Source organism: Tiliqua scincoides, chromosome 2, assembly GCF_035046505.1.
Source record: "Tiliqua scincoides isolate rTilSci1 chromosome 2, rTilSci1.hap2, whole genome shotgun sequence".
Classification (NCBI taxonomy): domain Eukaryota; kingdom Metazoa; phylum Chordata; class Lepidosauria; order Squamata; family Scincidae; genus Tiliqua; species Tiliqua scincoides.
The window spans coordinates 142668669-142683372 of NC_089822.1; the positions used below are offsets into that span (position 1 = coordinate 142668669).

General features: G+C 42.6%; 1 protein-coding gene across 7 annotated transcripts in view; it reads right to left on the reverse strand.

The window, feature by feature from the left end:
• BPTF (bromodomain PHD finger transcription factor) overlaps positions 1-14704 on the reverse strand; it is an 85236-nt gene that overhangs the window by 49172 nt on the left and 21360 nt on the right. For all 7 annotated transcript variants that reach the window (XM_066613842.1, XM_066613841.1, XM_066613844.1 and 4 more), the window contains exon 3: positions 10884-11107. In XM_066613842.1, the coding sequence (XP_066469939.1) occupies positions 10884-11107 (224 nt within the window). The remainder of the gene's footprint in view (positions 1-10883; positions 11108-14704) is intronic.

Genomic DNA, 14704 nt, shown 5'->3' on the forward strand with positions numbered 1-14704 from the left:
AGTAAGAGTGCTGGGGCCCTCCAGCAAGGGCAGTAAGCAAGCTTTTGATTGTACTCAGTGTACTTCTGGATGCTTCTGCTGAGTACACCCAAGCCCCATACTTTCCTACTCCAGAGTAGGAGAGGAATTGTTGGGGCTGCCCTCTGCTGAGGTGCCCTGAATGCCTCAACTGAGCACAGCCTGACGGTCCAATATTGCGCTTTCCTCTCCTGCTCCAGACTACAATCACAATTGTGGTTGGGAAAACAAAACCAACCAGCCACTGCAGAATGCTGCTAGCCACTGCAATATTTTCAAGGTTCCAGGCTTGGATGCAAGGCCTGGTGCTATGCAGAAATCAACGCGGCTGGGAACAAGCCAGTTTAAGGAAAAAGGCTGATGACCTGCAAGACACAATGTCAGTCAAATCTCTCCAAAGGGAAGTAATGGTCCCACAAAGTAGGGGGCATGTGGTCTTATCCATCCTATCCTGCCTTTTGTTTACTTTTCCATCACTGCAGTGTTTCTCAAGGCTCCAGGGCCATTTGTAGACAAAAATCTGGCTGGCTGGAAATACAGAATAATTAAAACTCTGGGGTCTTAACAAAACACATCACAACCAAAAACAGATGACTATGAGTGCAAAGTACAGGCACTTTCTCACCCTTTCTAAAAGTGTTACTTCTTCCATAAAACGATGGAAGTTATACACTATGTTTTATGTAAAACAAATCAAATTGTTCACTGACAAGCAGTACACAAAAGTCAGTATTTCAAGGTCCACAACAGCTTGAACATCTAAAGTTCAAGAAGCCAAATCAAAAGGTATCAAGAACCACCATGACGACCACAGGTGCTTGAAGAGACACCATATTTTGTCTGTAGGAGAAAAGGAAAGAAGCACATCCATTACTTTCTGGGGGGTACAGACATACTCCACTTTGCCTACAATGAAGATCTGCCATAATACAGAACTTGAAACTCATTTCAGCAGTGGTCATGCTGGCAGGAACATGATACTGACTATAATACAAACAAAGTGATATTGCTGGCGTGGTGTACAAGAAGTCCATGACACATCCAGCAGCAAAAGACTTCCTTCCACTCCCAAGAAATATCAAACAAGAACAACGCTTTCAGAAGGAATTCACTTTACCAGACCAACTACACAACCGCATAAACAGCAAATATAGGTTTATTCTTGTAAACCAGAATCATTTAATCAAGGCTGTCACCCTCAAAGGCTTAGCAAATGAACACAGAAAATAGGTTATGTACAATCTGATTGACATTTTCACTACTTTTGGAACGTCCAGGTGTTCGGCAGAGTGACAGCATATATGTGCCTAAGGGTGCAATCCTAACCAACTTTCCACCACTGGAATAGCTGTGCCAGTGGGGCAAGTGCTGCATCCTGCAGTTGGGGGGCAGTCATGGAGTCCTCCTCAAGGTAAGGCAATGTTTGTTCCCTTACCTCAGAATTGCATTGCCCTTATGTCAGTGCTGGAAAATTGGTTAGGATTGTGGCCTACATGGTATAGAAATTGGCAACGTGGCAGGACTTGAAAAACAGTTCATGGCAGACATTGCCACAGTCCAAATCAAGATTACATTGAGAGAGTAAATCAGAACATTGAAAATATGTTGACAACTTGGTTGCCCCCCCCAAATTACCCTAAAGGATTGAAATTTGTGCAGTTCATGAAGAACTGTGCTTATTACTGAGTGATCAAACAAAGGAAGTTGAAAAGGAACAAGATGCACATGCCAACAAAGGAAGAAAACATAGGCTGCATCATTATCATAGCTAAAGCAAAATGCCATGACTAGTAAAGGAATTACTACTTATTAATTAATATTTATTTGTGTTCAACAACAAATAAAGCTATCTCCGCAGCAAAAGAAAAAATGGTTCCTGGTCCCAAATGGGCTCACTGTTTAAAAAGACACAACAGACATCTAACAAATGCCACTGGTAAACCATTATGCTTGGATGAATAGACATTTCTCCCTCATCTTACCAAATTCAAGAAAACCAACACTTTTTAAAAGATGCCCCTTTACCTAGTTAGGATAGACAAAAATACCAACAGTTATTCAGAATATAACCAGTCATATTTGTTATTTAGTAAACATGGTACAGATGGTGACAACTGTCACATCTAACCTGTGCTTTAAAAAAAGAAAAATTACATAGTAACGAGCATGAGCACAAACGGTTTTGAGAAAGGAAGCAAAAAGTATGAAGATTATGCCAGAATCTACATTTCCTTTCGGTTACAGCAGCCATACAATAAGGTTGTGTGTACAAATTGTTAATTAGGACAGAAGTGAAGCAAAAATATTGTGGCTGTGGTCATGTCAGCTGAAGAGGAACAAAACCAATAACCAAGTACCAAGAAGGGAAAACTGATGCAATTTTTCCTCCGTTCTCAGCTTGCCTTGAAAAGGTGTGCATAGTTGACAACATAGTTCCTACCTCACAAGGCTTGAAGGAAACGGCAACGTCAGTCATCTCTGATGCTCAGGACAAGTAAATGTCAGTGCAAAAATATGAACACACTGAGCAGCTAGAAATGCCAAAACAGCCAGTATGATCATATCAATGACGACAAATCACAGTGAAATAGGCTGTATTTCATCTTCAATGAGTACCGTGTGTACCTGAGTTATGGACGTTCAACTTATGGTCATCCTAAGTTACGGACAGACCTGCTGGTGCTTACGTGCAGTCCATTCATTCTGGTGCTTTCATGCAAGTACAACAGTGCTGAGTTGGCTGTCCTGACTTGTGTCCATTCCGACTTCCAGACAAACCTCCAGAAAAGAATGTGGACACAAGTCAGAGGTTTAGTCTATTTACAGAATCATGCGTATTAATGGGGTCAGTAATATCTTCACAGACATAAGCAGCAGAAACAATGAAAATAGTCAGTTCGCTTCAAAACTAAAATGATAGCCAACACATGCCTGCAACACTAACATTTGAATAAGTGATAGTGTATCACTACATTTGGTAGTATGTTTACGGGTGCAAGCTATAATGATTATAGGATTGGATCTGAAGAAGTCACACTGTGAGCACAAGGTACTTCTCTTCATGAAGGAAGGTTACTTGTTCTTTCCCTGCTACAAACACACACTCACACCATCTGCAGTCTCCTGGACTCCAAAAAGCCTTGTAGAAATATTCTTATGCTAACCATGTCATGCAAAAAGTCTCTGAGATCAAATCACATCTTCTCTGACACCACTTTGGGACTATGCATATTGACTGGACCATTGCAAAATTCACAACTTATGCTGAGAGCATATGAAGGTTATCTAATGTCACATGGAAACTATGCATATCAACCAAGAGGGTGCATTTTATTTATTACCAACACCTGTATCCTGTTTCAGTCTGGAGACTTTCAAAGAGGCTAATTTAAAAACCAACTGGACGGTGTACAAAATTCTACTATTTCAATTTCAAAAACCTTCATTGGGCATTGGTAGTCAAACAAAAAACATACAACCGAAGCAAAATATACACAGATTCTCTGCCTAAAAAATAGAATATGGTTCTGCGTTTATATCATGCAAAAACTTATACTGAGTACACTTATATTGAGTGCAAATTGACAGAAAATGTACATTTTCCTCTTCATGGTACTATGCTCACAGTCTCCATGAAGCGCACAATAGAAAAATGTTTTTAAAACATCTGGCATAAAAGGCCATTTTCACAGGAAATTATCAGGTTATAATGCAAAACAAAAATTTGCATTCAATCTAAAACATTTGGATTGAATAGCATTTTAAGCAGTGCAACGAACAGAGATCCTCATAAGAGAAGTAAAATTTTTGCCAAGTAATCAAGCTCCAATTATCACTTCGCCTTACCTCCGGGTCAATCAGAGAGCAGAGCCTTTCAACTCTGAAAAGTTTTCTCAATCAGGCAGGCACATCTTGCCCATCAGAAGCAATATGGAGATCCTTAGTTTCTATAGTAATTTTCCTGGGAAATTCCAGCCAAAGTTAACCTTTTCTTCTCCTCCAGAGAATTTTGCAAACACTGCTGCAGCCTGGTTCCCTTTTGCAAAGGCTTTGCATTTGGCAGAGGTCTGTTTTTTGAAACACCAGGATGGGATCCTCCTTTCCATTTGAAGCAAAGTCCCAGGCTACAATTCAGTGCACCATTACTTAAGAACACCACCCATGGAAAGCAGTGGGTCTACTTCTGAGTAAAAAGGGTTGTAAATATATGCAGCTCATAAGAACATAAGAACAGCCCCACTGGATCAGGCCATAGGCCCATCTAGTCCAGCTTCCTGTATCTCACAGCGGCCCACCAAATGCCCCAGGGAGCACACCAGATAACAAGAGACCTCGTCCTGGTGCTCTCCCCTACATCTGGCATTCTGACTTAACCCATTCCTAAAATCAGGAGGTTGCGCATACACATCATGGCTTGTACCCCATAATGGATTTTTCCTCCAGAAACTCGTCCAATCCCCTTTTAAAGGCGTCTAGGCTAGACGCCAGCACCACATCCTGTGGCAAGGAGTTCCACAGACTGACCACACGCTGAGTAAAGAAATATTTTCTTTTGTCTGTCCTAACCCGCCCAACACTCAATTTTAGTGGATGTCCCCTGGTTCTGGTATTATGTGAGAGTGTAAAGAGCATCTCCCTATCCACTCTGTCCATCCCCTGCATAATTTTGTATGTCTCAATCATGTCCCCCCTCAAGCGTCTCTTTTCTAGGCTGAAGAGGCCCAAACGCCGTAGCCTTTCCTCATAAGGAAGGTGCCCCAGCCCCGTAATCAGCTTAGTCGCTCTCTTTTGCACCTTTTCCATTTCCACTATGTCTTTTTTGAGATGCGGCGACCAGAACTGGACACAATACTCCAGGTGTGGCCTTACCATCGATTTGCACAACGGCATTATAATATTAGCCGTTTTGTTCTCAATACCCTTCCTAATGATCCCAAGCATAGAATTGGCCTTCTTCACTGCCGCCGCACATTGGGTCGACACTTTCATCGACCTGTCCACCACCACCCCAAGATCTCTCTCCTGATCTGTCACAGACAGCTCAGAACCCATCAGCCTATATCTAAAGTTTTGATTTTTTGCCCCAATGTGCATGACTTTACACTTACTGACATTGAAGCGCATCTGCCATTTTGCTGCCCATTCTGCCAGTCTGGAGAGATCCTTCTGGAGCTCCTCACAATCACTTCTGGTCTTTACCACTCGGAAAAGTTTGGTGTCATCTGCAAACTTAGCCACTTCACTGCTCAACCCTATCTCCAGGTCATTTATGAAGAGGTTGAAAAGCACCGGTCCCAGGACAGATCCTTGGGGCACACCGCTTTTCACCTCTCTCCATTGTGAAAATTGCCCATTGACACCCACTCTCTGCTTCCTGGCCTCCAACCAGTTCTCAATCCACGAGAGGACCTGTCCTCTAATTCCCTGACTGTGGAGTTTTTTCAGTAGCCTTTGGTGAGGGACCGTGTCAAATGCCTTCTGAAAGTCCAGATATATAATGTCCACGGGTTCTCCCGCATCCACATGCCTGTTGACCTTTTCAAAGAATTCTATAAGGTTCGTGAGGCAAGACTTACCCTTACAGAAGCCATGCTGACTCTCCCTCAGCAAGGCCTGTTCGTCTATGTGTTTTGAGATCCTATCTTTGATGAGGCATTCCACCATCTTACCCGGTATGGATGTTAGGCTGACCGGCCTATAGTTTCCCGGGTCCCCCCTCTTTCCCTTTTTAAAAATAGGCGTGACATTTGCTATCCTCCAATCTTCTGGTACTGTGGCTGTTTTGAGGGACAAGTTGCATACCTTAGTCAAGAGATCTGCAACTTCATTCTTCAATTCCTTAATAACCCTTGGGTGGATGCCATCAGGGCCCGGTGACTTATTGATCTTTAATTTATCAATGAGGTCTGAAACATCTTCTCTTTTAACCTCTATCTGACTTAACTCCTCGGTTAGGAGGGGCCGTTCGGGCAGCGGTATCTGCCCGAGGTCTTCTGCCGTGAAGACAGATGCAAAGAACTCATTTAATTTCTCTGCCATCTCTAAGTCTCCTTTTATCTCCCCTTTCCCTCCCTCACCATCCAGAGGGCCAACCGCTTCTCTGGCGGGTTTCCTGCTTCTAACATATTTGAAGAAGCTTTTATTATTCCCCTTAATGTTGCTGGCCATGCGTTCCTCATAGTCTCGCTTGGCCTCCCCTATCACCTTCTTACATTTCTTTTGCCACAGTTTATGTTCCTTTTTATTCTCTTCATTAGGGCAAGACTTCCATTTATGGAAGGAAGCTTCCTTGCCCTTCACAGCCTCTCTAACTTGGCTGGTTAGCCATGCGGGCACTCTCCTGGATTTAGTGGAACCCTTCTTTCTTTGCGGTATACACCTCTGCTGGGCCTCTATTACTGTTGTTTTAAGCAGCCTCCATGCACTCTGGAGAGACTGGACTCTTTTTACCCTCCCTTTCAACCTCCTTCTAACCAGCCTCCTCATTTAAGGGAAGTCCGCCCGTCGGAAGTCAAGGGTTTTTGTTAGAGATTTGCCTGGTATTCTTCCCCCAACGTGCACGTCAAAACGGATCGCAGCATGATCACTGTTCCCCAATGGCTCAGTAACGTTTACATCTCTAACCAGGTCCTGCGTACCGCACAAAATTAAATCCAGAGTCACCTGTCTTCTGGTGGGCTCCTTCTCTCTGCTGTGAACTGAATTGCACACTCTCAGTTATGTGTTATGGGTTGTATGTTATATGCAGAGCTTCTGGCTTAACACACCTGACATAAGAACAGCCCCACTGGATCAGGCCATAGGCCCATCTAGTCCAGCTTCCCGTATCTCACAGCGGCCCACCAAATGCCCCAGGGAGCACACCAGATAACAAGAGACCTCATCCTGGTGCCCTCCCTTGCATCTGGCATTCTGACATAACCCATTTCTAAAATCAGGAGGTTGTGCATACACATCATGGCTTGTACCCCATAATGGATTTTTCCTCCAGAAACTTGTCCAATCCCCTTTTAAAGGCATCTAGGCTAGACGCCATCACCACATCCTGTGGCAAGGAGTTCCACAGACTGACCACACACTGAGTAAAGAAATATTTTCTTTTGTCTGTCCTAACCCGCCCAACACTCAATTTTAGTGGATGTCCCCTGGTTCTGGTATTACGTGAGTGTAAAGAGCATCTCCCTATCCACTCTGTCCATCCCCTGCATAATTTTGTATGTCTCAATCATGTCCCCCCTCAGGCGTCTCTTTTCTAGGCCGAAGAGGCCCAAACGCCATAGCCTTTCCTCATAAGGAAGGTGCCCCAGCCCCGTAATCAACTTAGTCGCTCTCTTTTGCACCTTTTCCATTTCCACTATGTCTTTTTTGAGATGCAGCGACCAGAACTGGACACAATACTCCAGGTGTGGCCTCACCATAGATTTGTACAACGGCATTATAATACTAGCCGTTTTGTTCTCAATACCCTTCCTAATGATCCTAAGCATAGAATTGGCCTTCTTCACTGCCGCCGCACATTGGGTCGACACTTTCATCGACCTGTCCACCACCACCCCAAGATCTCTCTCCTGATCTGTCACAGACAGCTCAGAACCCATCAGCCTATATCTAAAGTTTTGATTTTTTGCCCCAATGTGCATGACTTTACACTTACTGACATTGAAGCGCATCTGCCATTTTGCTGCCCATTCTGCCAGTCTGGAGAGATCCTTCTGGAGCTCCTTACAATCACTTCTGGTCTTCACCACTCAGAAAAGTTTGGTGTCGTTTGCAAACTTAGCCACTTCACTGCTCAACCCTGTCTCCAGGTCATTTATGAAGAGGTTGAAAAGCACCGGTCCCAGGACAGATCCTTGGGGCACACCGCTTTTCACCTCTCTCCATTGTGAAAATTGCCCATTGACACCCACTCTCTGCTTCCTGGCCTCCAACCAGTTCTCAATCCACGAGAGGACCTGTCCTCTAATTCCCTGACTGTGGAGTTTTTTCAGTAGCCTTTGGTGAGGGACCGTGTCAAACGCCTTCTGAAAGTCCAGATATATAATGTCCACGGGTTCTCCCGCATCCACATGCCTGTTGACCTTTTCAAAGAATTCTATAAGGTTCGTGAGGCAAGACTTACCCTTACAGAAACCATGCTGACTCTCCCTCAGCAAGGCCTGTTCGTCTATGTGTTTTGAGATCCTATCTTTGATGAGGCATTCCACCATCTTACCCGGTATGGATGTTAGGCTGACCGGCCTATAGTTTCCCGAGTCCCCCCTCTTTCCCTTTTTAAAAATAGGCGTGACATTTGCTATCCTCCAATCTTGTGGCACCATGGCCGTTTTGAGGGACAAGTTGCATACCTTAGTCAAGAGGTCTGCAACTTCATTCTTCAATTCCTTAATAACTCTTGGGTGAATGCCATCAGGGCCCGGTGACTTATCGATCTTTAATTTATCAATGAGGTCTGAAACATCTTCTCTTTTAACCTCTATCTGACTTAACTCCTCGGTCAGGTGGGGCCATTCGGGCAGCGGTATCTGCCCAAGGTCAATTGCCGTGAAGACAGATGCAAAGAACTCATTTAATTTCTCTGCCATCTCTAAGTCTCCTTTTATCTCCCCTTTCCCTCCCTCACCATCCAGAGGGCCAACCGCTTCTCTGGCGGGTTTCCTGCTTCTAGCATATTTGAAGAAGCTTTTATTATTCCCCTTAATGTTGCTGGCCATGCGTTCCTCATAGTCTCGCTTGGCCTCCAGTATCACCTTCTTACATTTCTTTTGCCACAGTTTATGTTCCTTTTTATTCTCCTCATTAGGGCAAGACTTCCATTTACGGAAGGAAGCTTCCTTGCCCTTCACAGCCTCTCTAACTTGGCTAGTTAGCCAAGCGGGCACCCTCCTGGATTTAGTGGAACCCTTCTTTCTTTGCGGACATCTTAAAGGCGGATTTAATTCATGGTTCTCCTGCAGTGGTTCCCAACCTTTTTCACTTGCATATCCCTTGGCAGCCCATTTCCATAAATTGTACCCCTCATATTAGCAAAAAGTTTGTAATTAATAGTACAAGCCCTCATCTCCTCCATATGAAAACCCAGACTTCATGTATTCATCAGTGTTTTCTCTTTTTATCTGTTTGAAGAACAGAAGACTTTGCCTTTGCACTGTTTTGCACCAGAAGCATGCTGAGAAATTCTGGGTGATTGATCACTTTCCATATTATGTTTCAGTCTTTTTACTGTGTTGGTTTTCAATCACTGGTTCACAGATGAATTGATGACCAAAAACTAGCCATCGGTGGGGCTTTCACAGCCAACTAGCTACTTCCTTCCTGCCTTGTTGGCCCTGCAAAGCATTCTGGAGCACGACCTGCCTTTTTCTGCCATTATGCCATTCTTTTTCAAGTACCCCTAAAGGTCCTGATGAGTGCCCCTGGGAGAGTACATGAATCCCAGATTGGGAACCGCTGTTCTACTGGTATGTTGTTTACAGTGAACAAATAGTGTTTACAAAAAGGTGGTGAAGACCAGAACTTAAAAAGAATAATGTATCTTATGATCTTTTACTATGTTTTTAATAAATTAGAGACTGTACAGTTCTTAGGTAACAATTAGTGGTAAGTTATTTTTCAGGATCTGGTCTCTGGTAAAATCAGTCAATACTATAGTCAAACACCCCCCTAAGTTTAACCCCCGACTTATCATAGAAAATTCCATAAATTTTGGGCTCAAAACCTGCCCTCAACTTATCTGTGTGATTGACTTATAGGTGGGTATCTGCGGTATCTCTCTTACTTTATGTCCTAAAGACTGTGAAAATCAAGTGCAGAATGTTCTATTACATTTGAATATCACAAAGACCAAGAGCTGTTGATTTTTCTGTTATGACCGACTCAGTTTAGTGCATCACAATTCTTTCATTCAGTGCAAGACTGATGACAAAGCATTTTAATATCACCCAGAATCATACTGTTAGGCTGCAGGAGCTTGGCAGGACTATTCAAGATATAACAGCTAGTTTTATGCCATCCGCTCTCTTCCCAGTATTCCCAGTTCTGCTCTTTGTATTTTTTCTCTCTTTATCTGTTTCTAATCTTGCCAGGAATACATGTCTTCCTCTCTACCTCTGTTATCTACTGTCATTCTTCTTCACAAATACAGATCCTTCCTCTGCATGTCAAATAGTTTTTTGTACTGATATTGGATATCAAAATCCTTCCCCTCTCAATTTCAGGGCAGAAGGTGTGTGCTCCAATGAACAGTGATACATCTAGAAATTCACAGTGTGCCTTTAACCCTCAGACCTCCCAGAAAGATGGTGGACTTATTGCCACACTTTGGTTTTTTTTAAAAAATTTGAATTTTTGCAAACCTTTGAAGTTCAGTGCATATTTAAAAACTTTTGTTGGTGGTTCAATTTTAGCTCCAGTGCTATTAGCTCAGGAACAGGGACTTTAGAAACAGAAGGAACCAACGATGGGGATAATTAAAAACATTCAAAATGTAATGATACTGAGCTTCCGCTAGTTGTTTAAAACTACTAAGCCGTATTTGCATAGAGGCTAGAGTATTTCCTAGAAAAGCAACAAGAAACACCCGGGACCACTGCCTATCCCTAGCTACATGAGACAACATACATAACAGAAACTTCTCAAATGCACTAAGGAATACGTGCAGTGCCCAAGAAGGTGCTTTCAGAGAATAGTCACTTCACTGCACAAATCTAACCCAAAGAACTTGGCGTTCCTCATTTCTAACAGATGTGCCCTCTTACAAATTTTTAACTATGAAAAACAAGACAACAAAATTGAGACAGAAAGGATGTACTTGATAATGCATCATATGTAATTAGCAATTCAGGAAATGTGAAGAACATTCTTACCGTTTGCTGCTGTAAGGAAAGATTTGTTGCTACCCCGTGCTTTATTAGTAAGATCTTCTGTTATATCCATATGCCGATGAATTTCTTCACGCATTTCTTCCAGAGTTCGGCAGATATCAGCTTCCCAGTAATCTTTGTCAAGGCATTCAATTATTTCTGCCAGCTGGACTTTTGTGCTATAGTACCAGATTTTCTTATCTTTCTCACACTCTGAATCTTCCTCTCTGCGAGAGTATTAAAATAATTATTTGAAAGAGAAAGCAGAATTTTAAAAACCTATCCTATTTTTGAAAGAAACTGTAAGAAGAAAAACAAGCAACTCAAGACATAGTATTCACTTGGGAGCACTATGCCTTTTCAGTTCACCTCAAACTCTAAAAAGACATTATAGTTAAAATAAAAATGTTAATTGCTTCCAAAATTTATCTGCATAACAATTATATGTCATATTACTTCAGAATTCTCTTCCCCAACTTAGAGGCAAATTATGTATTCCTGTACAATGCTTTACATTCCAATACACCATTATTATCCTCGTTCCTATAACGAATCTCTAGGAAATTGTTCCAAAGCTATGTAGGCATTCTATTATCATTTGTGAATTCAAAAGACAGGCATACTATTCCAGCAGAATGCAGTTTTCCTGCTTCTTACCTACAGCAGCCAGACATATCTAATAATGTAACGCAAGGTGAAATAAAGCTTTCATTGCCACCAAGTCCCTGGCTGGGAATAAAACCAAAAGATAACATCTGGTTCAATTATTGATGAACACAACTATCTCTATGATTGGATTGCTTACCCACAGTGCATAATATAAAACTGAAAAGTACATTGTTAATTTTGTATACATTAGCCACCTTGGGTTCCTTATGGAGCAAGTAGAACATAAATGATTTAAATAAATCTTCAAGAAAATAATTTAAATAAATGATTTAAATACAAGGACAGTACTTTGGAATAGACATGACTGCTTTACATTATGAGACTACCATTTCTGGCCAGTCTTGGTAGCTAGGAAAAAACCATAATCATCATTGACCCTGTTCCTTGCCCAATTGGAAAAATTTCATTTATGATGTCAAGTTTAGTTTTGGAACCACTCTTAAACACCAAATATGCTCATTTACTCTTGACTAGGGAAGGCAGTACAAAATGCTTGCCAGAATGAAAGATATGGGGTTAATGCCAAGTACCATGTACGATAAGAAATTCCTTTTGCCCTCTTCTTTACATGGTTTGGGGGGGGGGTAAGAATCACCCATAAATGAACAGAGGCACCTTCTGCAAATGACAGGACATTTTAACAAGACTGCTGTTTGCATTACAGAGAAAACAGTTCACTTTGATTAGAAGTATTATATAAGTTATTCTTTTTATAACACAAACAAATGCAACACATGAGGTAAGACAACTGAAAGTGAGGAAAATATCAGCAAGAAGAGCATAAGATAGGGAGAGAAAGAGGTGGGAGTCTCACTCAAGTTTGGGTTGTCTTTGCATATTCTTATTAATGCCTTTAATATGTTGTCTTCTATTTAGGTTGCAAGCATTAAGCATTGGACAAGGGTGACTCTTTAAACAGATATGAAGTGCCCAGCTTCATCCTGTAATCATATACAGTCAGACTTGGTATCTGTGGATCCAGCATCCACGGATTTGACTTATTGCAGATGCCAGCGGATACTGCCTTTAAAACAAATAAAATTGTGGCTCCTACCGTTTTGCAGCTAAACTGCACCATTTCCAAGCCTCCACTGCTACCACTTCCTGGTCACGTAAAGAGAAATTCACATGTGAGACCAAACTTCCCCATTCTTCAGTAGTTTCAGGGTGGCTCAGTCTTGAATATTTGGAGTATAACCAATCAATGCCTCCCTATGTGTGGGAATTACAATGTGTTTTTCTTTGCAACCTTCTGCAGTACCTGCCTATCAAAGGCAGTGCCAGCCATAGCAAAAGCATCAATTCTTAAATGACACAAACATTTCCTTGAACTTTCTAATGTCTTTGATCTTAGCGATAGAAACTAAGCACCCAGTGCATCAGGGTGTGCTGGCCCATTCCTCTCCCTCCCGAGATTGCAGAGGTTTGGGGCAGAAAGGGGGCAACACGATGTCTTCCAACCTGTAAAATGTGATGACCTTTGGAATGAAGGAGAGGTCAGCAGGCAGTACTATTCTATCGTGATTAAAAATGCAGAGTTCACAGATAAGGCATTGATCTCTAACATCAGCTAGGAGTGTGTTATTCCCTCTAGGGTAACAGTTTTCTGCATGAACTTTCTTAGTGAACAAGTGGCCACAGGTTTAAATGGAGGACACCAGGAGGGAACTGGGTAGCATTAAGCAGCGTTGCCCCCTCATGGAATCTTATGAAGGTAGAGATGAGAGGACAGTTCCTTGGCCCCGAGGCAACCCAGTATAGAGGGAATGGCTAGGACTTGTTACTTCAAAGTGTTTGTTCTCAGTCCCTTTTCCAGGCCTGACTGGAGAACTTCCAGCAGGTAATTGATGGTAGATCAAAGGACACCCCACTGCCCTGGCACCATATGATGAAGACCTGATATATTCAGTTGTAGACTTCATTCATGGAAGATCTCCTGGCCAAGATCAAAGTGGCCATAACCACATCAGAGTAACCTACAGCAGACAGGCACTGTTTCACAGCTTCTATGAAAGCTTCTATAATGGTTGGTTGGCAACCTTCAGTCTCAAAAGACTATGGTATAAAACTATAGCACCCGGTACTCCCAGGCGGTCTCCCATCCAAGTACTAACCAGGCCTGAACGTGCTTAGCTTCCGAGATCAGATGAGATCGGGCATGTGCAGGGTAACAGCTGAGTTGGAAAACATTTGGTTGGGGGTGGAGAACCAATCTGTACAACAGGAGGTCCTTCCTTTTAGGCAGGTGGTAGTGAGAACATCTCCATGAGATCAGTGAACCACGAAGACCAATTCCACCTTCTCTTTCTGCACCTTTTGGAAAGCTCTAGGGATCGGCCCAAAAGGAAGGAAAGGACCTCTTGTGGGCTACGGTTGCTGAAGGGCCAACACCTGATAAACTGGCTGCTCTGCCCTTGGGGAAAAAGTCTGTCAGCTGGAGACCAGTGTCTATCTCCAGCACACCAAAACATCAGACAAGTGTTCGGAACACCTCCTGGTCCAGGTCCTGAGTAGACAATGGCTTGTCTGCTGAGCCAGTTCACTTTAGTGTTGTGTATCCCAGGAAGTGTTTGGCTCTGATGGATCACAGGTGTTTTTCCACCCACAGGAAGATTCCTTGGGAAGGGAAGGGTTACGGTTCCCTCTTTGTCACATCCCTTTGTGTCCATTTATGCAAGTCTTGGCAGAGACTCATTGCCTGAATACACCAGGATATCTTGGTGAGTAAACTGGGCAGAAGGACTGTAGTGACAGGAATATGGCCCAGAATTAATGCTCCTAAATGCCTCAGCTGTTGACCAACTGCCCTAGGACACTACATTTGTCAGTTGGGTTCCCTAGTTCTGAAGGCTGGTGTAAGAGGTAGGAGCTTCCCAGATGATTAAAACTGAGACGTACTGGAACAAGTAGAGAATTCAGTGAAGAAGAAATTATACCCTATTAATATGGCCATTGAACACTCAAGAGTTTTGGTTAAAGCAAGTGAAGAGCGGGTAGCTTAGCACCAATGTTTTGATGCAAGAATAAGCTGCTGATTTCTATTTGAAAACTGTTCAAATAATTGGTTCTGACTTTTCTTCTAGGCTGAACTTTAGAAGCAACAAGAGGGAGAAACAATGAGAGAAAGAAGTGTCATTGTTAGAAAGTGTAGGAAA